General features: G+C 35.2%; 1 protein-coding gene across 1 annotated transcript in view; it reads left to right on the top strand.

Annotated features, from left to right (window-relative positions):
• STT3B (STT3 oligosaccharyltransferase complex catalytic subunit B) overlaps positions 1 to 24,916 on the top strand; it is a 104,607-nt gene extending 79,691 nt beyond the window's left edge. Inside the window, exons 6-16 of the mRNA XM_023192293.2 lie at positions 2,383 to 2,481; positions 4,170 to 4,316; positions 5,152 to 5,200; positions 6,802 to 6,956; positions 9,205 to 9,416; positions 10,794 to 10,981; positions 12,033 to 12,204; positions 13,070 to 13,243; positions 16,730 to 16,843; positions 20,191 to 20,403; positions 23,282 to 24,916. Coding sequence (XP_023048061.1) covers positions 2,383 to 2,481; positions 4,170 to 4,316; positions 5,152 to 5,200; positions 6,802 to 6,956; positions 9,205 to 9,416; positions 10,794 to 10,981; positions 12,033 to 12,204; positions 13,070 to 13,243; positions 16,730 to 16,843; positions 20,191 to 20,403; positions 23,282 to 23,362 — 1,604 coding nt within the window. The 3' untranslated portion in view covers positions 23,363 to 24,916. The remainder of the gene's footprint in view (positions 1 to 2,382; positions 2,482 to 4,169; positions 4,317 to 5,151; positions 5,201 to 6,801; positions 6,957 to 9,204; positions 9,417 to 10,793; positions 10,982 to 12,032; positions 12,205 to 13,069; positions 13,244 to 16,729; positions 16,844 to 20,190; positions 20,404 to 23,281) is intronic.

Below are 24,916 nucleotides of genomic sequence, written 5' to 3'. Positions count from 1 at the left end.
AATGTCTAAGGAAACTTCATCTATAGTTACCAAATGTGATTGCTAAAATTTTTACATTGTCAAGCAAAGTGTGGCTCCATTTGAAGAGAGAGAAAGTATGCATATGAGTATGAATATGTGTTTGTGTGCCCATATACCTGCTAGTGATTATTTCTGGAGAATGTGACTTATAGGGAAATAAATAGGGTGAAAACTTCTTCACTTTTTACTTTAAGACAAAAACAACACCTATTACCTTTACGATTGAACCAGTTATCCGTATAGACAGATGCAGATTTGTGGTTATCATGGGCTGGAAATAGGAGAGAATGTGGAGTAGTAAGAGCTTAATGAGTGTAGGGTTTTGTTTTAGGGCACTGAAAATTCTTTGGGACTATAGAGGGGTAGTGGTTGCACAACCTTGTGAGTGTACTCAACACCCCTGAATTGTTCTCTCTAAAATGGTTATGTAATGTGACTTTCACCTCAGTTTTTTAAGAGGGCTTTTTCATTCAGTTTGTATCCTTTCTTATACTGAATCTAAATTCTGTGACAGTGTTACAGCGTTCAGTGTTTATTTGTACTTAGAAGAAAAATCCAGTTTCAGAGGTGGTTGTGGTGTTTCAACATAAGACTTAGCTATAATAAAAACATAAATGACACAAGGTTTTCTCAGGCCTAGTCAATTTCTAGTTGTGCCTTTGTGTGTTCTGTGTTTGTCTAGGGTTTGACTTCTCAGCTCTGGATATCTGAAAGGCCTGTTGATAATAGAATATTAGTTTATAATTGCTGGGAGGGATCTACAAGTCTTGTCCAACCCACATTCTGTAGTGAGGAAACTGAAGCTTTTGCTGTTAAGTAGTTCAGGATTACATAGTGATCTTGTTCTCAGTTTTTAATTTTCTTTATACTTTAGTATGCATGGTTCTTTTTTTTTTTCCTTCTGCCTCTGTAACTCTCCTTTATCAGGGCTTCAACAGGCTGATTTGTAATTTGTGGACATTTCAGGTCATGTGATGGGGAAATTCTTATTTAACTTTGATTACATTTGGGTTTGGCTATGTCGTAGAGGGTAATTCCATTCCAACATTAATGTGTTTGGAAAGAACATTATCTGATGGATTATGTCTGTTGTCTTCTCTAGACAGCTGGTCCTCCATTAGCTTGAGGTCAATGGAAACTTTATTTACTTACTTTGGTCCTTCCTATTAAATTTATGAGCTTCTTACTGTCTTCCTAACACTATGGTCATCTCATCATATAGATTGTGAGGCAACTTAATATTTGAACCAGTAGCCCATAACTTACCTTCTCTAGATGGGTTTCTTTTAAAAGCAAATCAATATTCTTTCTCATCTAAGTTGAATGAGGAGGAAAGTGTGTGCAGTCGTCTTTGCTACGCAGTATATAGGATACGCAAATATTGTGTATTCTTAAATGTACCCCCAATCTTTGTTTTTGATAGTTTATTTGCCAAAAACTATTAAATGATATGCATTAAATGATGTATAATTAAGTTATGTATAATATGTATAAATGATGTGTAATCCTGTATAAATGGACTAGTTTTTACTTTGACTTATTTCAGATGGGCTTTATCTTTATTTCTACTGAATTTTTAGTTTCCGTGACTTCAGATACTTTCTCTCTAATCAGTTGCCTAACAGTGGTCTGTGCATATAAACCAAGTATTTGACACAAATTGTAAATCCCTCCCCAGTTTCCTTGTCCATTTAGATTGACAAACTTAATTTAGATTGACGAGAATACTGTAATATACTTAGTGTGAAAAGAAGTGAGTTTCCTTTATTAGATGCTAAATTCAGTAGCTGGTGTGTATAATGGCTTGACTTCTGTGTACTTAGTTCTTTAATTACAGAAAACTTAGTGGACATATGAATTTATTTAACTCAGTACTATACAAAGTATTATGGGATAATAAAAAGGTAGGAAATACTTGAGAGCTTTTGAGACAGTAGCAGGTATTCACACATGCTGGCAGTGGTGATGAGTATTAAGTCATGTGTATTTTGGATTAATGCCAATAGGACTGGTATTTACTTAATTTTATTTATATATTACTTAGCTGCTTGAGTCATATTAATGATTACTAATGGTAGATCAAAACAAACTTGATTCCATTTCTGGGAAAGGAATGCAACACAAGTCTCACAAACTTGTAATGATCTGCAAAATACAGTACTAATTTTTTTGAAAATGGATAGAATATTCACAATCTGTAATATATGGTTAACAAATGTACATCTAATAAAAGTCATTTCAAGATTCTGTTCTTAAGTTCAGTTAATACTTTACTAAAAAACAGGATTTACATATACTTTTATGTTTTAGGTAATTAATGGTAGTAGTAAATTGTCCTTGTTTCCTATTTTGTCTTTATAGCATATAGCACTTTCTACATTGTGGGTTTAATATTATCCATGCAGATACCTTTTGTGGGATTCCAGCCAATCAGAACAAGTGAACACATGGCAGCTGCAGGTATGAAAAAATACGTATTTTCCTTCTTCTAAAGAATATGTGGACATGTGATTGGCAGTCTTCCAAGAGATGACAGTTTTTGATCATTTTAGTTGTTGCAATGACAACCAAAGTAATCTGAGTCACAATTATGGGAAATCTGTAGATAAAAATTTTGTCAGAGATTCTCATTGCAAGGTTTATGACCCATTGGAAGTCTGTGGGTAGTTATTTTATTTGTAACATCTGTACACTGATATTATGTAGATAGCAATATATAACTTTCAGACATGGTGTTTCTATAGAGTTTATTATCAGATTCTCAATGGAGTCTGAATTAATCCCCATCTTCCCAGAATAGTTAAGAATCACTAACTTACTGTTATACTTAGATTTCTGAATGGATGGCATCACTTTACCAAGTAGTAATTTGAGACACAGAGAGATGTGTATTTAGTGTTGTGTACACAATAATGAATAGAATGTCTATGTAGATACACAGTCACCTGTCTTTACACATATGTATTACAACATTTCCTAAACTCTAAATCTTTGATAATACTTATTTAACCATTGTAAAATGGACTTTTAAAAAAACAACCCTTAGAATTAAATTTATTTTTTAAAATTAATGTTCTAGATGGTTGAGGATTCTTACACCCTCTTTGTTCAAAGTTTTATGTTTAATGTTTTTGTATCATGTTTTGTACTTTTTGAGAATCCGTTTTTGCAATTACTCCTTTAGTTTTGTATATCTTAGCACTCACCTTTGTATTTACTAGTGTAGGGGAGAAAAGATTGTTATGTCTAACGAAAGACAGATTAAGAGAAAAGCATAAATTTTACATGACACAAAAGTCTTCAGAAGTGAACATTTTTAAAAGGCAGGAAAACTATTTTTATGCTTAGGTTTGATGAAGAGTGGACGATCATGTAGAAATAAGATTGGACAAAGAGAAGTATGATCTAATGGCAATAGACTGGGAAGAACTTAAGGCCTATTTGTTCATATTATTCTTGGTGTCTCTTGTGTCTTCATCTTTTCCTCTGGGTAGTAGAAGGACCCCTCTGGAATGAGGATCTTATAACCTACTTACAGGAAAGTCAGAATTATTTTATGACCTGCCTCAAGGGAGAACAAACAGAAAAGATGAGAAAGACTTCCCAGCTTCTGCTGGTTTCTCAAATGCCAAGATGCCATAATTTGGCGTGAGCCCTGATGCTAATTTAGAATCTTGTCTAAATGTGTAATTAAGGTCACATCTTATTACTCAGTTATAAATACTAACTATATATCAAGATTATCCTGATCCTAAGTCTTTGTATCCTTCAGCAAAACAAATCGGAGAATTGTTTTTCCATGATTTTTAAAAATTACTTCCCTCCACCCCAGAAAACCCCCCTAAAATATAGGGAAAAGGGAGGAACTTAATGTGTTAAACTGGCTTGTTACTCAAATGGGATTTTTTCCCCCTTCGGCCTGGTACATGTTTGAGGAGTCTGATGATTTAAAAACAAAAAAAGTCACAGAATTTTTTGGATGTATTAGTTGGGCAACTGTCATTTGACAAAGGAAATGTTGGCTAAATGAAATAACTAGTCTTTGATATGAATGGTACAGGACATTCGATGAAGCTCTTTCGAATGAAAGTTTTTAAATAGCCTTGGAAAACTGCTTTGTTGATTTTATGACCCTTTTCTTTAATTAGGTGTCTTTGCGTTGCTGCAAGCTTATGCTTTCTTGCAGTATCTGAGAGACCGATTAACAAAACAAGAGTTCCAGACCCTTTTCTTTTTGGGTGTATCACTAGCTGCAGGTGCTGTGTTCCTTAGTGTCATCTATTTGACTTATACAGGTAGGTGTTACCACCTGTAGGATGTGAGTATTGTCTATACAAACAATACAAGAATAATAGCCAAAGGTTCTAAAATCTGCGTAATAGCATGACTACAGAGTGATTTTTTTATTTTTCTTTTTTTGAACAGTGTATATTAATTTTGTGGTGTCAAGCTCTGATAAATCTACTTTAAAGCATCCTTCTCTTGCTGGATGAATAGGCCCAAACTATAAAAAGAAAAAAAAAAATCAGAACTGTTATTTACCTGCTATATGCTCACTTTCTCTTACATGCACACACACTCCCTCTTTCTCCCCTACTTTTCAGCAGTTTACTAACAGAATCAGTTTCAGTCTGCTTCTGGATTGTAAGTTACCCTCTAACCTTGATTTACCAGTCCTTAGAAACTAATCAAATTATTTCTAAATTTATTCTGTCAAATTAATGTAAAAGCCATGAGTGTTTAAAATCATCTTTGAATTTATCTAGTGGGATATGGCATACGAATTAGATCATTTAGAAACTGCTTTTTTTTTTTAAAAAATGATCTGGTCTTGTTTAATGCCTTAGCATTGTTAGTCAACTAAAAGCCTAAGAGAATTGGAAAACTTTGTACAACTTTATCTCAAGTGTGTTTCTCTGGAAATGGATTCTCCATGGATATTATTTGTATTTGATCACTACCTTATTTTTTCTGACCGCCAACTGTCCGAAATACATCTATAAATGCAAACCGAAATTCCTCGAACATTAGTTTAAGTCTATCTATAATTAATAATAAACATAAAGGCAATAAGAGATTTACAAAATAATAAAAAGGCAGATTAATTTCCTCTGTGTTTTTCCTTCCAAGGTTACATTGCACCATGGAGTGGCAGGTTTTATTCATTGTGGGATACTGGGTAAGTGCAGTTATGTTGTTTGGCATCATATTTATTGAAATACCCCTTTTCCTTTGTTTTTATCTGTTTTCTCAGCGTTTCATTCAGTTCTTGGGCAACATTTCTAAAGTACCAAAGGTGCTAGTTTAGTAAATGTGAAATTCCTTGTATTTTATCTTGTTATGATACCTGTTTTGAATGTACCTTTAGTATGAAATGTACATTGTGTATTTCTGTTCTGCATGGGCAACTCCTTGTTTCCGTTTTGTTTGTAAGAATATTTAGGTAAACTGTGCAATTTAAAGATTGATTTTTCTTTTACCTAACATAACATTTTCATCTTTAGTAATAATTTTTTATTCTTAAGAATTGTTAAGGATACTATGTTATAATTTAATTGCCATAGATAGGAAGAAAGTTTAATTTTTTTCTAATACCATCTGATCTAAGTTTTTTAAATCTGTGAAACAGAGAGTATATATCTGTTGTGGGGTTTTTTCTAGAATGCTGTTAGAAAATGAGTTAATACATTTGGTTTTGAATTAGACTAGTTCAGTAAAACTTTTTGTCTCTAAAATGTTTTTCTGGAGATTAGAAAACATCTATTGATTATAATTTATGCCCCTCCTCTGTTTCTGCTGTTCTGTCTTGTTACTCCCCAGGTGGCTCAATAAAAATTTATTGAACAGACATGCTTTCTGATGTGATACCAGAAGGACTTGTGTCCAGGTCTAATTAAAGGACATGAGCAAATTATGCATGAGTGACTGGAACTAACAATTAGACACATACTTCAAGAGTTCAACCTATGAATCACTAACGAATTTAAAGGATAACCCAAGTTGTAGACTGTTATTCTGATTAGGTTAAATTGCTAGGTTAACTTGTGCAGTTACATTTATTCTTAATTTCTAAACTTTAATTGACTACTTTAGAATCTCAGAGTGTTTCAGTAATAATTTTTTCAGTCCTTTCCATTTCCTTCACTTGCCTCCATGCCAGCTTCGTGTCAAGCAAGGCATCGTCTTTGTGTAAGGTGTAATTATTGGGTAAAGTATTTCTGCTGCAGGTTGAGTATTCAAAATCTGAAATGCTCTAAAATCATAAACTTTTTGAGCACCAACATGATGCTGAAAGGAAATGCTTATTGAAGCATTTCAGAATTTCAGATTAGAGATGCTGAACTGATAAGTATAATGCAAATATTCTAAAATCTGAAACACTGCTGGTTCTAAGCATTTCAGATAAAGGATATTCAGTCTGTAGTAATAATTCCTAAAGGTAATGAGACTCGTTGATGCAAACATGAAAAATGCTGACTTAAACTGCACAACAAATTGCCATTTGAACAGCGATTTTTGTATTGGAATTCAGAGCCAACATTCTTATGTCTGGATCTAGATAATTGTCTCAATTTTACAGACGGCATTATTAGTTTTAGTTTTACCAACATAGACCAAACAGGTTCATATCCAGTATAGCTGGTTACCTTGGAAGGTATATTTAAATCAGAAGGGGTAGGGAGTAGGTACCATTTATACAACCAAACAAGATTTCTTCATCTAAAAGGAATTCCTGTTTTATCACTTAATTGTAAACAATATTAACTTTTTTAATACCAGGTATGCAAAAATACACATTCCAATTATTGCATCAGTGTCTGAGCATCAACCTACGACTTGGGTGTCTTTCTTCTTTGATCTACATATTCTTGTGTGTACCTTCCCAGCAGGCCTTTGGTTCTGCATCAAAAATATCAACGATGAAAGAGTATTTGGTAAGAGAGGTTTTTAATGAATACTTTGATATGGAATAGTTATTTTTCTTTTTGAGATTATTTACTTTAAATTATTGTTTCTCTTTGTTTGACTCTGTATATTCGACATAAATTTTCTCCCTTATTTTGCATAGGTGCTTAACCAAGAAAAATTCATTGAGAGGCCGGGCATGGTGGCACACGCCTGTAATCCCAGCACTTTGGGAGGCCGAGGCGGGTGGATCACCTGAGGTCAGGAGTTCGAGAGCAGCCTGGCCAACATGGTGAAACCTTGTCTCTACCAAAAATACAAAAATTGGCCGAACATAGTGGCACATGCCTGTAATCCCAGCTACTCAGGAGACTGAGGCAGGAGAATTACTTGAACCTGGGAGGCAGAGGTTGCAGTGAGTCAAGATCAAGCCACTGCACTCCACCCTGGGAATCAGAGGGAGACTCTGTCTCCAAAAAAAAAAAAAATTCATTGAATTTGTATTAAGTATTTTGATTGTTTTAATTTAGGACTAGTATATTATGGTTTCTGAGAGGTTAATGTTATTATAGTTTGTGTTTGAGAACTGAAAATTTTAACTTTGTTGACAATAGCCTTGACTTTGTTTTCTGAGTAAAATTTTATTTAGAAAGAAGCTTTTAGGGACATTCATCTTCCAGATTTCAGAGCCAAGTCCATTTTATAACAATAAGGATCACCTTTCAGTAAACATCCTCTTCATTGATAGATTTGTGTATTTCCAACTAATAAGACTTGAAATACAAAATATTTAAAAGCCAAGTATTTAGGATTCGATATTTCTAATGTAAGTGGACAAAATAAGTAGATATCAAAGGCTTGTACGTGATTTAATCACACATGAAATAGGCCGTGGTTGTTTGGTATAAGATAAAAACTGAAACTGAGAAAAGCTTTATCACGTGCACAGGATCACACCAGTCAGTAATTTGTAGTGCTAGAAACTTGTACAGTTATGGGGCCTGGACCATGAGTGACATATGAATCAGGAAAGAAAGAACAGCACTTGTAGGGGTTCAGTTTAAAGGATGGCACACTCATTCTTCTCTAGGTTAATGGACCCTGGATAAGGCCCTGTTAATACTGCATCATTCAAGAAGCTTTAACTTAAACCTCATGACTCAGTAATCCCATTCCTATGTATATATCTAAGATAAGGGAGTGCATATATCTACCAGAAGGCATGTGTAAGAATGCACTAGTAATTTTATCTACAGTAACCCCTAATAGTAAATATTCCAAAGTCATCGGCAGTAGAATGAATAAATTTTTATATATCTGTAGTGGAATACAACACATCAATCAATGAAAGAACAGGATGGGGGAAATAAGAGAAGCCAATACAAAAGAGAACATTTTTATGTGATTACATTCCTGTAAAGTTCAAGAATAAAGAATACTAATTTTTTAGAAGTCTAAATAGTGGTTACCTTTCTTTGTAGGGGAGGGGATAGTTATTGACTGAGAAGAGGCATGAGGACATATAAAAATGTTCTATATCATTATGGGTTGTAGTTACACAGGTGTGTATATATACAAATGCATGGAGATACACACTTGAGAATATGATGTGATATACTTTTTAGTCAGAAAAAAATTAGTGTCAGGTAAGATAGGAGCTCACGTGTCTCACTGAATTTGTGAAGTCATACATACCCTTCAGCCAGAAATAGAGCCTTTTCCTGTGGTTATTAGCATGTTATCCAGAAAGCTCTGGCTATTGGAAATTTGTTTCAAAAATTTTTTTTAAGTTTCCTGGCAGTAACTTTGCCGGTTCCTCCTTTGATTAATAACTTACGTTCTTCTCATCCCGTTTTTGTTTTTAAAGCAGGCTTCGTGCCAGATTATGGCACTGGTTTTTTATAGATTTAAAATCTATATATTTATTTTGCCTGGGGATGTCATGCACAAATATGTTTTTATCTGCCAGCTATGGATTTTTTATGATGTTATTGACAAATAAAATTAAGTCTAATTCTTCATAACTAATTAAATTAGAATAATATACATTTTTCTAAACTGTGGATATGTAGATTTTATTTAGTGAACACTAGCTATAATTTCTAAATGTGGCTAATTCATCAGTTGGTCAGTAGTATCAATTTAGAAACAATTAGATCATTTGTGAGACATTTATATAATTCCAGATTGGTTTTATAGTGTGGTTTTAAAGTATCTAGTTCAGTTTCCTGGGAACTTTTTCCCTCCGACATATTGTAAGAGAATTTGTCTTTGCAGTTGCTCTATATGCAATCAGTGCTGTCTACTTTGCTGGAGTGATGGTGCGACTGATGTTGACTTTGACTCCAGTCGTGTGTATGCTGTCTGCAATTGCCTTTTCAAATGTTTTTGAGCACTATTTGGGGGATGACATGAAAAGGGAAAATCCACCTGTGGAGGACAGCAGTGATGAGGATGACAAAAGAAATCCAGGAAATTTGTATGATAAGGTGGGGAATCTAAAGTAAGGCCTTTAAATTGTCTATGTACTTTCTTAATTTTTCCACCACAGTAAGAACTATACATATCAAGAAATGTTATTAAATGGTGATTTTGACAAACTCTGACTTTTCTAGTTGGTCTTCACTGTTTGCCTCAAAATGTGAATCCTGGTCAGTCTTTTAGCCCAGAGTTAGAAAACAGAATGTAATCAGAGAAGGAATTCTTACTTCTTTTTGATCATTTGTTATCTGAATACTTAAGATATATATACCCTTGTTAATATACCCTTCCATTTTTGAGAGCAAAAACTTGATGCTCTACTAAATTACATAACATTTGGCACTGTAAACCCTTCTGAAACCGTGTGGACAGATAAGTGCTTATTCTTCAGGTCCATACTCAGTGCATACTTCCAAAATATTTTGGAAGTGGTATTTGGTTGGGTGAACAGTAAAATGGTGGGAGCAAAATGCCTTTTTAAAAACCCTCCAGTTCGTTAGCAATCGGTAACTGGCCAATACAAGGTAATTTGTTTTTAATCTATAGTTTCTCAGTTGGTGCAAGTGTGAAAAGGACTTGTAAGAATTAGAGCACTTGTCTTGGATGACATATTAAACTTTGCTATTTGAATATTGCCTAGGTTTTAAAATACCAATAAGAAATTAAACTTCCCAGTATTGGTATTAACTTTGGAATTCTTTCCTTCTGTAAGATGAATTTAATTTGTCAAGATTTGTGTTAATAAACCCACATTCCTGATTTTTGTGTTTGTTGTTATTCGTTGGGTTTTTTTTGTTGTTGCTTTGTGGTTTCTTAACCAGCCTTGAAATTTAGAAATTGTGACTTTTTATATTCTCTCTTCCCTTTTTAGTTGGGGAAGTTGATTTTTTAAGGTAATTGTAGTTTTAACAAGTCTGTTGGTTTTAGGGTTTGGAAATTGGAAGACTGATTCTGTTAATGCAGTTTTTTCCTGTACTAAAATGGTACATGGTCAGAATTATAGCTGAGCATTGCCATTTTCAGGATGTGGAATTAAGATTTTATAAGAATTTACATATTAGGATTTCACAACAATGAGGTCGTTTGGTTAATCTCCTTTGTATTTAATTAAATTGCAAGGACAACTGGGTTTGAAAGCAGCTTCTTACTGTAGATAATTATTTTGCTCTATGACCAGCTTCTGGATTGGTATATTCCCAGGAAACCTGATTCACATTTGACTTTAGAAAACACTCCATCACCCACATCAGAATATCCTGATGGTTATACATTTTCTGAGTCATGGAATTAAATTGATAAACAGTCTCCAAACTTTTTCCATTGAGTGTCTTAATGAAGCAAGTCAAATAATGAATTTGTCTAACCAATTTTTTAAATATCTTCAGGCAGGTAAAGTGAGGAAACATGTAACTGAACAGGAAAAAACTGAAGAGGGATTAGGCCCTAATATAAAAAGCATTGTCACCATGTTGATGCTGATGCTATTGATGATGTTTGCTGTCCACTGTACCTGGGTCACAAGCAATGCTTACTCTAGTCCAAGTGTAGTCCTGGCCTCATACAATCATGATGGGTAAGAAAATAGATACAAAAACAGTTTATACTTACACTTTTTCTTTGTCTCAAAGGATATAATTAAAAAATGGAATGTTGTTTGTGAGATTTTGCATTTGTGTTTTTGTTTTTAATTTTTTAATTTTTGTAAGTACATAGTAAATACTTATTTTATGGGGTACATTCTATTTATGTCTTTTGATACAGGCATGTGTAATAATCACGTGTAAAATGGGGTTTCCATCCCCTAAAGTATTTATCCTTTCAGTTACAAACGATCAAGTTACAGTCTTATTTTTAAATGTACAATTAAATTATTTTTTACTGTAATCACCCTGTTGTGTTCGTACCTGTTAACCATCCCCGAGCACTCTCCCCCGCCCCCGCCAGTCTCTGCCTTCTGCTCTCTGTGAAGCTCTGCATTTGAATCTACCTTTCTTTGTCGTCTCCTCCACCTTCGTGTCATCGGTAGTAATCATTGTATTTCATGCTCTTTTCCAGAGTATTTCTGCCTGCATGATCATTCATATACATCAGTTTTTCTCAAATGTGTAGTCTTCGTACACACAGCATCATCATTAACATGAAACTTGTTAGAAATGCAAATTCTTGACCTCATCCTAATGTTACAGAATTAGAAACCTGGGGCTGGGGCCTAGCAGGCTGACTTAACAGACCCAGGTGATTCGGATGCAGCTAAAATGTAAGAACAGCTGATTTATGTGTTGCCATGGCTTTCAACTACTGTTTCACTTGGGAGCTTATTAGGCTTGTACACTAATAAGCCCTACCCCAGAACTACTGAATCAGAATCGGCTTTTTTTGCTTTTTTTTTTTTTTTTTTTTAATACAAGATATGCAGGTGGTTTGTGCACACACACACAGTTTGAATAACACTAGTCTCGCTCTTCATTGTTTCAGTATTTTTTTTCTCATCGGTAGAGGCTTTTATTTAATAACTACCATCCTTAAAATCTAAACGCATTCAGTGGTTTAATACCTCAAGATTTTAAGTTAGCCTCTTCACATTTGTGACATCTCATTTAAAAGAGTATTGTGATTCTTTTCAGCACCAGGAATATCTTAGATGATTTTAGAGAAGCTTACTTTTGGCTAAGGCAAAATACAGATGAACATGCACGAGTAATGTCTTGGTGGGATTATGGCTATCAGATAGCTGGAATGGCTAATAGAACTACGTTGGTGGATAATAACACCTGGAATAACAGCCACATAGCACTGGTAAGGATTTAATAAACACAAGATTAAAAAATCTCTATTGACTCTTTAGCAATCAGGCTTCACTTGTGACTAGGAAAAATGTGGATGAAAAGTACTCTGCTGAATTCTCAAAGTACTTTTTTTACACACATATTCAGTAAAGTGAGTTCAAGTTGTGCTTATTTATTTTGTTTTTAAGAATGGTACTGAGTATCATTCAGAATTACAGGCTGATTTCTGGTAGATTTTATGATAAATTTAGCTTACTAAAGAATTAGACAAAATCTGAAACTTAAAGTGTTTGGCTTGTATTTTTCATGTTATAAACTAAAAATTATTTGCAAATATGTAAAGTAAATGCACTGTATTTTACGGATAGGCAGACTGTTACTCTAGCTATTAAACAACTGATCTACATAGATTAATGTAATCACTTCTTTGTACTTCAAAGATTTTAAATACAAAGAGTAGTCTTAACCAAATGAATTCTATTTGTATTACTGTTGTAGCTAATTGTCAGATGTGTGCTAGACTGGGGAGAAGAAATGTGTGTGCTAGCAAGATCACTGGCCAGCCCTGGTCTGCGGTTGTGAGAAGTTGTTTCTTCTAAGCTTGCCTGCTTTCATCATAAAATGTTGATGTCATAGAACTTAATTATTAGCAAAATATTAGAACATGTATTCTGATTTTTGACTATAAATTAGTTATAGTTGAGAGGTTCATAAATTTCAGTGCGTTTGTTGAATTCATAGGAAATCATTTCTGCAAAAAAAATTCCATGTAAAACAAACTCTTGATGAATTCCATGTTGTAGTAAAAATATACATTGATTTTTATGAATGTGGGAGTAATCAAAAACATTCTCATTTTTTTTTTAATTCTGCAGGTGGGAAAAGCTATGTCTTCTAATGAAACAGCAGCCTATAAAATCATGAGGACTCTAGATGTAGATTATGTTTTGGTTATTTTTGGAGGGGTTATTGGCTATTCTGGTGATGATATCAACAAATTTCTCTGGATGGTTAGGATAGCTGAAGGGGAACATCCCAAAGACATTCGGGTAAGAAACTAGATAATTCCAGGTATGTATAAGATAGCTCACTGTGTCCAAGTAATTCTCTGATCCTTAGATAATTGCATTGTATTTGTTTCATCATCCTATCCCTCAGATTAGTTCCTTACCCTGACTTTACTATTTATTAAAGATACTAGAGGCATTTCCTAGATTAAAACTTTTTGAACTCAAAATGGAACGAATATTTCCATTTTCCCCTATGAAGCAGTCCCTTGCCAAGACTTCTTACTTGTACGTCTCTTCACAGCCTCTCACGTCATCCCTTTCTTTTTTTTTTTTTTTTGACGGAGTCTTACTCTGTCGCCCAGGCTGGAGTGCAGTGGCCGGATCTCAGCTCACTGCAAGCTCCGCCTCCCGGGTTTACGCCATTCTCCTGCCTCAGCCTCCTGAGTAGCTGGGACTACAGGCGCCCGCCACCACGCCCGGCTAGTTTTTTGTATTTTTTAGTAGAGACGGGGTTTCACCATGTTAGCCAGGATCGTCTCGATCTCCTGACCTCATGATTCGCCCGTCTCGGCCTCCCAAAGTGCTGGGATTACAGGCTTGAGCCACCGCGCCCGGCCACGTCATCCCTTTCTTTCCATTTCCATTGCTTCCACTCTAGTACTGACCCTTATGCTTGTAAACCTGAAATAGGATAGTAACCTTGAAATTGCTATCTTTGCCTTATCTTGTTTCCTCCTTCCCAGTATAAGATGAAATTGATCATGTTACTTTTAGGCCCAAAAGATGTCAATAGATTAAGGGAAGGGACCTTAAAACCAGACAGACATGAGTTAAAACTAGAACTGTCAACTTGGGCAAGTTGTTTTAGCCAGTCAACATAATATACTTTGAGCACTAGGTCTAGTTCTAGGATCTGGAATTAAAATGGTGACCAAGGCAGACTAGGTTATCTTTTGCCAAAGATAATGAATTTGTAGTGCCATTTAATGAGAATTCATAGTAAAGTAGTTGAAGCCCCCGCCTAGGGACTGGTACAAAATAGACAACCTCTGATAAAACATTGGTATAAAGTGTAAACCCCTTAGCTTGGAATGTAAGCCTCTTCATGTTTTACTTTCCTTTGCTGGTCTCTTGTTCTTCTGCCACCTTTTTCTACTCTGCCAGTATGTTCCAGCCCCGAAACTTGCTTGTGGTTTCTTTCCTTGACTCACCTGACACATGTGTTTTTGCTGTTCCTTTCATGGAATACTTTCCCTGCCACAGACTTTTCCCCCCTCTAAAAGCCCTTTTCTGGTATACTCAACGTCTGTACTCATCACCAAATTATTTATACCTGTTTTGCAGGAGTCCCCAGACCCCAGGCCGCAGACCAGCACTGGTCCGTGGCCTGTTAGGAACTAGGCCACGTAGCAGGAGGTGAGGGGCAGGTGAGCGAGCATTGCTGCCTGAGCTCTGCCTGCTATCAGACCAGCGGCAGCGTTAGATTTTCATAGGAGCACAAACCCTATTGTGAACTGCGCATGCAAGGGATTTAGGTTGCACGTTCCTTATGAGAATCTAACTAATGCCTGATGATCTGAGGGGGAACGGTTTCATCTAGAAACCACCAGCCCCCCGCCATCCGTGGAAAAATTGCCTTCCACAAAACCGGTCTCTCGTGCCAAAAAGGTTGGGAACCACTGCAAGGTTGGGAACCACTGCTGTTTTGTATTAGATTCTGTCTTATCTCTTTTACTAAATTGTGAGCTAAGATGTACATCCAGCATTATGCTTTTACGTGATGAAGGCACAAAAGATAAGAGTAATTGCCAGTGATCCAGAATAAAGGAATCTTTTGGGACAATATATGCAAGTGTCGGGTGATGGGGATGAAGTAAAGCCTCAGATTTCCTGATCAAAAATGTCAATGCTGTAATGTTTCCCTTAACTGATGAGTAAACATTATTTCTTTGTATTAATCTTCTGAAATTTAATTCTCCCAGTATGTGGTTTTTATTTGTGGATTTGCTTTAGCAGTGTTAAAACTGTGACATGTGATAGATCACTCTTTCTAAATGTATGCTTTGAACATTAATATATACAAAAATCCTAAATTTCTGTGCATCTTAAATTATTTTTAAACTTTGTGAATAGATAATACAGTCATATGGTTCAAAAGTAAAGTATAAGAGGATATACAATAAATGTCTACCCCTCTGTGTGTGGTTCAAAAATAAAGTATAAGAGGATACACAAACAAGTCTACCCCCCCAAAAAAAAACAGAAAGTTCCTCTATAGTTAATAACAATGCATTATGTACTTGTAAGTTGCTAAGAGAGTAGATATTTCAGTGTTCTCACTACAACAAAATAAGTATGATTGATGCATATGTTAATTAGGTTGATGTAGCCATTTCACAGTGCATATTTCAAAACGTGATCTTCAGCATAAATATACACAAATTTATTTGTCAGTTAAAAATAGAGAAAAGTCCCTGGTCATCACTGGTTATTTTCTTGTGATTTTTACTTCTAGAAAGTTATATACCCTGTTCACTTCATAATATGTCTTGGTGATCTTTCCATATTAGAATATGGAGAGCTTCTTCATTCCTTTGTTTACATTTGCACAGTATGTTGCATATTTTGTGTGTGTGCCATGATTTATTTAACCTGTCCCCATTGATGGAATTTAGATTGTTTCCACTATTTTGGTCTTATAAACAATGCATAATAACTTTCTGCATTTATTATTTTGGCCATATACAAGTATCTCTGTAGCGTTAATTCCTAGAAAAGCAATTTCTGACTCAGAAATTACATTTTTTTACCTAGAGTTCCAAAATTGTTCCTCATAGAGGTTAATTTATAAGTTAACCCAAAAAAATTACCACAGTTTTTTTAACATTCTCCTCCCCAATTAAAGAAGCTGAATTTAGAGTTCATATGGAAAAATTTAGCTAGAACACTTAAGAAAACTCTGAAAAGGAGTAACAGAGATGAGGATGGGTAATTGAGAGAGCCAGCCCTGCCTGGTATTAAGCCATGGTGTTGGTACCAGTCTATTTAAATTATGAAAGTGGCCATGCGCAGTGGTTCATGTCTGTAATCCTAGCATTTTGGGAGGCCGATCACTTGAGCCCAGTAGTTGAAGACCAGCCTGGATAACATGGTGAAACCCTGTCTCTACAAAAACATGCAAAAATTAGTTGGGCATGGTGCTGTGGGCCTGTAGTCCCAGCTACTTGAGAGGCTGAAATGGGAGGATTGCTTGAGCCCAGGAGATTGAGGCTTCAGTGAGCCACAGTCATGCCACTGCACTCCAGCCTGTATGACAGAACAAGAACTTGTCTCAAAAATAATAATAATTAAAGCCTTATAACATGGTTTAAAGTCTGGTGGGATTTATTTTTTTGAGGTGTAACTGAATATGGCTTTATAATGATACCTCAAAAGCTTATTCTTATGCAGAAATGAAAAGAGGAAACTATAGGTTTGAATATGTTAAGTTGAACTAATATGGAACTTCTGGTTTCTTTCTTGTAGGAAAGTGACTATTTTACCCCCCAGGGAGAATTCCGTGTAGACAAAGCAGGATCCCCTACTTTGTTGAATTGCCTTATGTATAAAATGTCGTACTACAGATTTGGAGAAATGCAGGTTAGTTAAATCCATTTTTGTCTAATTTTCATTCAAAATAATATTTAAAACATAGTCTTATTTGCCTCTAGAAAACAGGATAATGATGTTTTGATTGTGCTGAAGAAAAATGTGGTTATCTAAGTGTGTTTTTTTTTCATTAAATTTAGATTTCTGAAACTAATATGTGAGAAATTAGAAAATAAAATTTTAGATCAAGGACTTCTTTCTAACATATTTATTAACAGTAGCCTCAAATCCAATCTTTGCTTGCCATCTCACCTTTAGACCTCATGCTTTTGGAAAGTATTGTTCTCCAAGAAGAGTTCTCCTAGCTAGGAAACAGTGTGGTGTCTTAGGTACGTCACTTTGCTGCTTGGTGGAGAAAAGCTTAAAATTAAAGAATTGAAGTAAATAGTCACTTCAGATTTTCACTCTCTCCCTGTTCTCCATTACCACAAATAGCTAGAGCTGTCTGGGTCAGAGTTTTCTAGTAAATTAGAATGATGTGGTACAAAAGCTTAAGGGTCTACCAAATGAGTGAATGTGTAAAGAGGCATTGTGGCAGAAAGAAGAAACAATGGACTTGATGTCATAATACCTGTGTTTTCGATCAGGTTCTGTCAAGTCATGTAACTCTCAGACAATTTGTATCTGCCTTGAATTCCACTTGGTTCTTTTCTTGTTTGTAAATAATGGTGCTTGGATTGATGACTTGTTTTTTAAGGAAACCAGAATATGTCACCCCAAAATATGCCTCTGACATAAAAGTTAATTTTGAACTGAAGGCGATTTAGAAGCAGCAAACAGAGAAAAAGCTCTGTCTAACCTCTTTTCTACCTAAAGGCGGAATATAAATTCTCCTTTACTGGAGACAACTCTTAAGACTCTTATCAGCCCAGAGAAAGCACCAGAGGAATCTGCAAACAAAACTTTCTCCATTAGTTTATCATATATGTACCCTTCTACTTCGCCATCTTGGAGGCCTAAAACCACTTTCCTTTGTCCTTTCTTCACAAATGTATTGTTCTTTGTTGAGCATGCTGTATAAACCAGAGTTCTAAGCCACTGCTTTGAGTTCCTTTTCATTGAGGTTTCTCCTGCATAATGTGCGCTGAGCGCTCAGTCTTAATCAATTTGTTTTGCTATTGTTAATCTGTCCTTAGTTATAAGTGTCTGTCCCAAATTACTATCTTCATACTATTAGTTTCACTGAAAAGTGCTTATTTCTGTATTGCTCTCTGGTTAAGTTGATGATAAAGCAGAGGAAAAATTGCTTGCTTAATTTTATACTATCTTTGGAAATCAAGATAACTATCAAAACTAAAGGGGTATGTTTGGACTTCAATTTGTGAATCAAGTTTTACTGGGTTTTTTTGTTTTTTGTTTTCTGGTTTGTTTGTTTTTGGTTTTTTTTTTGAGAGGGAGTCTCACTCTGTTGCCCAGACTGGAGTGCAGTGGTGTGATCCCGGCTCACTGCAAGCTCCGCCTCCCAGGTTCATGCCATTCTCCTGGGACTACAGGCACCTGCCACCACACCCGGCTAATTGTTTGTATTTTTAATAGAGATGGGGTTTCACCATGTTAGCAAGGATGGTCTCAATCTGACCTTGTGATCCCCCCGCCTTGGCCTCCCAATGTGCTGGGATTATAGGCGTGAGCCACGGTGCCCGGCTCCAAGTTTTATCCTTTTCTAAAACACCATCTTTGTGGCTAATATGGACTAGAATATTCACTTAGTTTCAGAATAGTTAGCATATACTGTGTTCCTGTTTGTTGTGTTGCTTCAAGTAATTCCAAGTGGATTATATTTTATCATTATGCACTTGGAATTACTTTGTAGGTGACTTAAAAAAAAGCAGATGATAATCTAGATTTAGGTTTTTATTTGTGTTCATAGTTTCTTTTGAAAGCCACACTTAGTCTTTAAACTCTTGCTAAGAAAGAAGCACATTGGCTGTAATAATCAGTTACCCCAGAAAACATATTTTCTGATTGGCTTGTTGCTAGTTGCTCACTACTGATCACACCAAAGGACCGTTTTCTTCCTCTCTTTTAAGTTTATCAATAATTTTAAGCCATGTTCCCAGCATACATTCATTTTGATGCCTACCTGACTCAAGAATAATATATGGTTAAAATATGAAGTATAACTTTTACTATCATATAGATAAACAAGAACAAGTAATTCACTATTTGAAGGAGAGCTGGTTTTCATGTTTGTTTTAAAGTTGAGTTTGGCCAGGCCTGGTGGCTCACACCTATAATCCCATAACTATACGCTAGATTTGTATGTCAACATAAACTTAGTCTGAGAATTTTTTTTTTCCCCCAGAGACAGGATCTCACTCTGTGGCCCATACTGGAGTACAGTGGTGCAATCATGGTTCACTGCAGCCATGACCTCCTGAGCTCTGGTTGATCCTCCCACCTCCCCTCCTGAGTAGCTGGGACTACAGGCACATACCACCATGTCCAGTTAATTTTTGTATTTTTTGTAGAGACAAGATCTTGCTATGTTTCCCAGGCTAGTCTTGAACTCCTAGGCTCAGGTCATCCTCCTGCCTCAGCCTCCCGAAGTGCTGGGATTACAGGTGTGAGCCACTACACCAAGACAGTCTGAGAATTTCTTAAAGTTTCCTTCCCTCCCTATGTTTTCCCTTTTTATCCCTCATAAATCCTTTCACGATTTGGTTTTTTTATTTGGCCTCCTTTGTAGTTCCCACTTTCACAATGTAGTATCTCTTGCTTACTTGTGCATTTATTTAACAAATAATAATTGGGATATAAAGCTACACTTTGAATAAGATAAAGACATGTTTACATCCCAGTCGAAGATACAGGTAACTTTTAGTGTAAGTAAGGATGTTAATAATGTATGTTATGAGAACAAGATACTCTAAGGAAACAATAAAGGAGAATTGTCAGTCACTAATCTAAAGAAAATATTTCCCTGAAGTGGGTGGTAAAGGAGCCAGCCATGCAAAATAGCTGAATGAAGAACATGCCAGGCAGAGAGGATAGTGCAAGGCCCTGAAAAAAGAAGCCCCTTGGGTGTGTTCTCTCTGTATACCTATAAAAAGGGCTTTGATAGATTTCATTTCTATGTTTTAGTGTGTGTGTGTTTTTTAAATACCTTTAGGATGCTCATCTATTCCAAAGACTTTGTGAAATTCTTACTCTGATGTACTTAGTTTCTCTCTTCCTGATTTCTTCCTATCTATAGCAATACATGAGAACTATTAAGATAGTACTTGTTTTCCTAGTTTAAAGGGAGAAGGTATTACTGTAATGATAACATTTACCGTCTTATAACACTGAATGTTTTCCAATGTGGTTAACACCCAGTAATAACGTTACTTTTGCAGCTGGATTTTCGTACACCCCCAGGTTTTGACCGAACACGTAATGCTGAGATTGGAAATAAGGACATTAAATTCAAGCATTTGGAAGAAGCCTTTACATCAGAACACTGGCTTGTTAGGATATATAAAGTAAAAGCACCTGATAACAGGGAGACATTAGATCACAAACCTCGAGTCACCAACATTTTCCCAAAACAGAAGTATTTGTCAAAGAAGGTGGGTGCCAAGTGAAGGCATTAAAGGGTAACTTAAGGTTGGTTGGTTTTTATGAAAAAGAATTTCTGGAAATTGCAATAAATGTCCATCTGCCAGATTTATAAAGACTGTGGCTTCTATATTAATACAAACTAAATATCAGGCTAGCCTGCTAGGAGCATTCCTTTCAAACTGAGCACTTCAGATATCCCAAGCTGAGATTTTTCCAGAGACCTTCTGGCTTTGGTTTGTGCTATTCCCACAGGTAAGACTTAACTTGTAAAGTAAGATGTAGTTGGGGCCATCGCTTTCCAAACCTGTATGAAAGTAAAAATGCTAAATTCTCAAGTAAAATAATTATGAATAGTTCATCTTTTGAGCAGAGCAAATTTATATTGCATCTTCGTGTTCCATTCTTAGTATGGTATTGCTCTATTATTCATTGAATAAAGAATAGGTTTGAATTGGGTGAGTCCTTCTGAAGCCCAAAAAAAATCATTTATCTTAAGATAATTATTTTTTTATGTAATTGTGACAAAGCTTATAGGCAGGAATTATGAGACTACTGCAATTCTTTTCTAATAAATATTATATAAGATATGAAGTATTTCATTGGGGGTCATTATTGCTCACTTAAGCCAAATAGATCTATAATCTATCTTTTATAAGATAACTAAAAATGAGTGTTTATATAGGTTGTCCAGCACTAGGAAATGGGAAGTAATGAACAGTCAGATAAAATGTTAAGGTTCATTATAAGGTACTATGCTTACAATACCGATTATTACTAGACTAACTTCAGTTCTCCTTTTTTAAGGATGCTTAGGTTTACATAGCTCAGATCAGCTATTTTATATCATTGAAACAACTGTCTTAATTTTTTGTGTATTAAAATATACATCAAATATATTCAAAATACAGATGATTTTAATTTGTACTATGAAAGTGCTGAATATTAATGGTGTGGTATGTCAGTGGAAGCTTTTTATATGAATATTTTATGTGCCAGATGTAAATTACCAAATCTAGACTAATGTATTTAAAGATGTCACATAGAGTTGACATTCATTGTGTTAGTCATAGAAAACTCATCATCTTTAGGTAAAATAACATTAAGAAATCAGATGATTGTCACAGCTATGAGGTAGGAGAAACTGGTGAGTCACACCAGTACACAAGGCAAATGCTGCTAGTCTCAAAGCAGTTACTCCTAAGATATCTAAGTATAACTAAGGTGTACTTTTTATGCAGAAAGAGGGCTGTTGAACTTGTCTGATGATATAGATCCCGAAGGCAGTCAATTTTCTTAATTTGACCTCTTTTGCCTTCCCATCGTTTTCCCAAAATAAATGTGAATGGATAAATAAAACATAATCTGTCTTGTGTGCCCACAACATATATTCTGGTAGCCAATAACATATTTTGACGTTCTGGTTTCCATGGTTTAGATGTTTTGTGCTAGCACTATGAAGGAATGCTTTTTATACTTTCCTTTCTCTACCCTGGTTTTGACTTTGGAGGAGGAGGGTATACATAACAGCATCCATTCTGAGAGTTTACCGGCCATCACAAAGCCAGCATGACTAAGGTGCTAGAAATTATAGTCCAGGCTGCAGAAAAGGTTTTTTGGCATGGTTCACTGCCAGTAGGAGAAAAGCACCCTGAGGGCTGTTACACACTTGGGTATTCCTGGGGCACATCATAAGACCTCATAGAAAAAGTGTCCTGTTAGAATCTGGATGTAATGATAATATAGGAACTACTAGATCTGGTTTGAATTTTTAAAAATTGTACCCTCTGAAGTTTCTTTCTTTTTGCCTTAATAAAATCAGTTCAACAATAAGGTAACATAATGGGGTTGACAAGTTAGCAGTAGCTAATTTTTAGTACCTTAAGAAGGATTGCATTTTGCCTTGTGTTCTCATCCCTGTTAGAAACTACTATAAATTGTCTTGAATTGAACATCATGAGTAAAGGAACATGATGCAGGACTTACCCAGTTTCTGAAACTTCTGAGAGTTGTATTTAAATGTGAAAATTGAATTGAGTGGTCAGTCTCTCGAGTCTTTTGCCTCTGTTAACCCAGAACTTTGACGGTGCATTAAATTACTTATTTTCAAAAAATATTTGCTGTCTTCAGTATCTCTGGCTGTGTATCAGATTGAAAGACATATGTGCCTATGATTTATCCTGTAGGGTTCTAACATAAATATTTTTGCAGAAATTTGTACCACTACATTTGCAGTAATTTGTTTCTAATACTAGGAAACGTCTATAAAAAGTATTTTAGTGGGATACTGAATTGTTAAGAAAAATATTTTATTTTTAAAAGATGTATGAAACTGAAGGAATGTTGTTTTGCTTTACATTTTCAATTGCTTATTTTCTTACCTAAAAGATTATTTTTAGAGAATGTGCCAAGTGATTATATCTCTCAGTTTTATAGATGGTTACAGTCATGCTCATTTTACAGAAAACAGGGACTCTTAAGAGTTACTAAATTAACTTGTTTTTCTGGCACACACCTAATTTCCTGGAGGCTAAACCAGGAGCAGCATTACCATTTCTGATTCCTTAGTCTCGTGTTACATATTCTCTCTTGCCTGGAAAGTTGAATAATTACAGCTCAGCACTCTTTGGTTGAGAAGAGAACTGAAGATTCATTCACTTGATGGTGAGGATGTCTAGGAACCTAGTCCTTGCACCTTAGATGTGTTAGTGTACTCAGGTGAGAAACACCACTAACAGTTTAGTGGCATTCACTGAACTATTCAAGGAATCCAGTCACAAGAAGAGCAAAGAGCTTACTAAGTTGTTATAGTGCAGTAAACCATGTGTGTGTATAGATTTTTTAATCAGTAAGAAACCTGCATTAATGCTCTGTTTTGTTTTTTTATAGACTACCAAAAGGAAGCGTGGCTACATTAAAAATAAGCTGGTTTTTAAGAAAGGCAAGAAAATATCTAAGAAGACTGTTTAAATGCACTGTTCTGGTTCCTAACTTGAAGCAGTTGTCCTTGTGAGAACCGGTCTTTGCCTTTAGCTCATGTCGTGTTTCACAGCAACAGAGGGTACAGAACCATCACTGGTCTGGGTTAATATACAAAATTTTCTGGCAATGCCTGATTAAAAAAATAAAATTGGCTTGTTGAGAACAGCTGTTTTCGATTTCCAATGTGAAGCAAGACAGAGCACTGCTGTAAATGTCTAGCAGCAGATTTTTTTTTATTGGTACATATTATCCTTCAAATCTGAGAATTTGGACTAATTGCACCAAAGAACCCTCTAATTTGGTCCATGGCACATGCATACTTGTCAATGTTTTCTTTTACAAGACCTGCATTTTATTTGAATTACCCAAATAGCAATATGTAAAATACAAGTGACAAAAGGTGATGAGAGCTTCTTGAACCAGTAAACTAGTACAGGTCTGAGAAAGACATATTAGAAAAATAATTATACTTCCTTGAATTATATTTATTTTCATGTTTCTCCAATGCAAAGAATGTTTCATCAAATGGACATTTTCTATTGCTTACTGTTTGCTCTGAGAAGAAGCTGCTGTTTCAAAGATGGACCTCTGAGTAGCTAATTGATTCAAGTAGTTTTTTTATGTTGACACATTATTACTGCTGTTAGCAGTTGTTTTCACCAGGTACTTACAGAGCAGATTTCATACATTGTTCATTCAAGGGCTAAATTTATATTCTTTGGAAATCATGGCAACTGCACAGGATGTTGCTTACCAGGATGGGGTTTTGGTATCTTAGTACTGAAGTTAGCACTATGTTTACATGCAAAAGATTAAGGAAAAAACCCTTAAAGTGGACAGGTGTCTGAAGTTCATTTTCTGTGACTCATCAAAATGGCAAAAGACTTGTAACAACTTTGCCTGGACTTTTGTTATTTTAAAACAGTTTCATCCATCACAGTGATTTTGTTCTCTGCTCCATGTGTTTTAATCCCTTAAGCATTTGATGAAACACTCTTTAATGCTATATGCATTTTCTTACTTTTATTAAAAATGTGACAATTGTCAAAAAGTGCACTAAAATGTAAATGGAGATTGAACAAGTTCACTTTCCAGCTTATAGGCAACTTTATACAGACTTGAACATTTTCTCCAGTTGTTTAGTAAAAGTGAAAGAGAAAGGGTTTTTCCTGCCACAGGATAGAACTTTTTTTTATATAACAAGCATAACACACCACTGCTTTTGGTGGAAAAGTGCAGAATAGTATGTACCTTTTATGAAGAAAAATGTAATTTACAATGTTCAGTGAGAATGTTACTGCTGATTTTCTTTTCCAAGGTGTAGAATATTCTTTGATTTATAGAATTCATTTTTGACCCAGATGATGGTTCTTTTACAGAACAATAAAATGGCTGAACATTTTCACAAATAGAGTGTAACGAAGTCTGGATTTCTGATACCTTGTCATTTGGGGGATTTTATTTTACTTTGTTGCTTTAAAATTCAATGCAGAGAAGTTGTTGACTGTAGGGGAAATAAAGTTAATTCAAATTTTGTGTTAA

This window comes from Piliocolobus tephrosceles, chromosome 2 (genome assembly GCF_002776525.5).
Source record: "Piliocolobus tephrosceles isolate RC106 chromosome 2, ASM277652v3, whole genome shotgun sequence".
NCBI classification, from domain to species: Eukaryota; Metazoa; Chordata; class Mammalia; order Primates; family Cercopithecidae; genus Piliocolobus; species Piliocolobus tephrosceles.
The sequence above is the reverse complement of the archived record's forward strand: the minus strand, read 5'-3'. Positions and strand labels throughout refer to the sequence as shown.